At 37.0% G+C, this 1,596-nt stretch overlaps 1 protein-coding gene across 1 annotated transcript; it reads left to right on the top strand.

Annotated features, from left to right (window-relative positions):
* The first annotated feature begins 377 nt into the window (after positions 1-377).
* Positions 378-1,596, top strand: LOC142177587 (uncharacterized). Its single transcript, XM_075246775.1, has 3 exons — positions 378-388; positions 700-892; positions 1,018-1,596. The coding sequence occupies exons 1-3, from the start codon at positions 378-380 to the stop codon at positions 1,594-1,596; spliced, it is 783 nt and encodes a 260-aa protein (XP_075102876.1).

The raw sequence follows: 1,596 nt of genomic DNA, 5'->3' as shown, positions 1-1,596 counted from the left end.
AACCAACTGCTGGAACTCATGAACAAGTGTTGCAGGGTAATTTTCAAACACCTATACAATAACACAAGGACAATTTGGAGACAACAATAGATAAGGGAAAAGCTGTAGGAACTATGCCTGAACTGAATCTGGTAAATTTTTCAGCATTGTCAGCTATAGCAGTGAAAAATGCCTTCGAGCCATTACAAAGGGAAAATTGGAATGCTAACACCTTACCACCTGATAAGGGTAGGGGTCACATGACTTGCTAATGAAGTGGCTATTCTGGAACATCAGAGATGTAAATAAGAGATACAAACAAAAAAAATTAAAAAAGTATATTAGTAGTCAGAAAATAAAGTTCGCAGCTATAGTTGAAACTAGAGTCAAAGAACATAATGCAAGCAAGGTAATGCTAAAAGTAATCCCAGGGTGGAACTATTTTACAAACTATCAACATGCTCCAAATGGGAGAGTGTGACTTACATGGGATCCTCAATGGTACACTGTTACATTGCTAAGAACTAAAGCTTAACTTATACATTATTTGGTACAAGATAGGCTGGGTTTGGTGGATTGCAAAGTTACAATTGTCTATGGATATAATACTCTAGAAAAAAGAAAATAATTGTGGGAAGCTATAAAGGAGCTAGCAGTAAGAATTACCAAGCCATGGCTCCTATGTGGTGATTTCAATGTTGTGTTGTATTCTAATGACAGACTTATGGGTAGTCCTATTACCTATACAAAAGTTCAAGACTTTGCTGATTGCATGACTTCACTATCTCTAAATGAACTGTCGTGGACAGGGGAGTATTACACATGGTCAAACAAACAATATGGTGCAGATAGGGTATGCAGCAGGCTTGACAGAGCACTTGGTAACTTTGAATGGATCATGCAGTGGGGTCATGTGACTACTGATTATGGCCTACCTTTTATTTCTGATCATAACCCCATGATACTCACCCTACACTTAACTCCAAAATATGAAAAAGTACCATTTAGATTCTTTAATGTTTGGGTTGAGCATGATAGTTTTTTGATATTGTGGAAAGGATTTGGGGACAATCATATATTGCCTGCAAGATGAAGAATTCTTGGATGAAGCTGAAGGCTCTAAGGCCAATTTTTAGAGCTCTAAATAATGAACAGTTTAGAACTATTAGCTTGAAGAATGAACAGGCTAGAGTAGAATTAGAAAACATACAACGAAAGATCAATGCAGCATGTAATGATTCACTGATTGGAGAAGAAAGGAACCTACTACAGAATTTAGAAAAATGGTCCCTCATAGAAGAGAGTATATTGAAGCAGAAGTCAAGAGCAAAATGGATTAGGCTTGGTAATTCAAATACCGAGTATTTTGCAGCAGTCATGAAGGAAAGAAGTCAGAAGACGCAGCTAAATGAAATTATGGCCCTCACATGTGATAAACTCACTCACCTTGACAGCATAAAGCAGGAGGTCATTGAATTTTACAAGTCACTAATGGGATCAGCAGCCCATTATCTCCCTGCTATAAATAGACTGATTATGAGGAATGGACCAATATTATCACAACAAAAAAAGATTGCTCTTTGTGTTGAGGTTACTGACAAAGAAATCTATGCTTGA

The sequence above is a fragment of the Nicotiana tabacum genome, chromosome 23 (genome assembly GCF_000715075.1).
Source record: "Nicotiana tabacum cultivar K326 chromosome 23, ASM71507v2, whole genome shotgun sequence".
Taxonomy (NCBI): Eukaryota; Viridiplantae; Streptophyta; class Magnoliopsida; order Solanales; family Solanaceae; genus Nicotiana; species Nicotiana tabacum.
The sequence above is the reverse complement of the archived record's forward strand: the minus strand, read 5'-3'. Positions and strand labels throughout refer to the sequence as shown.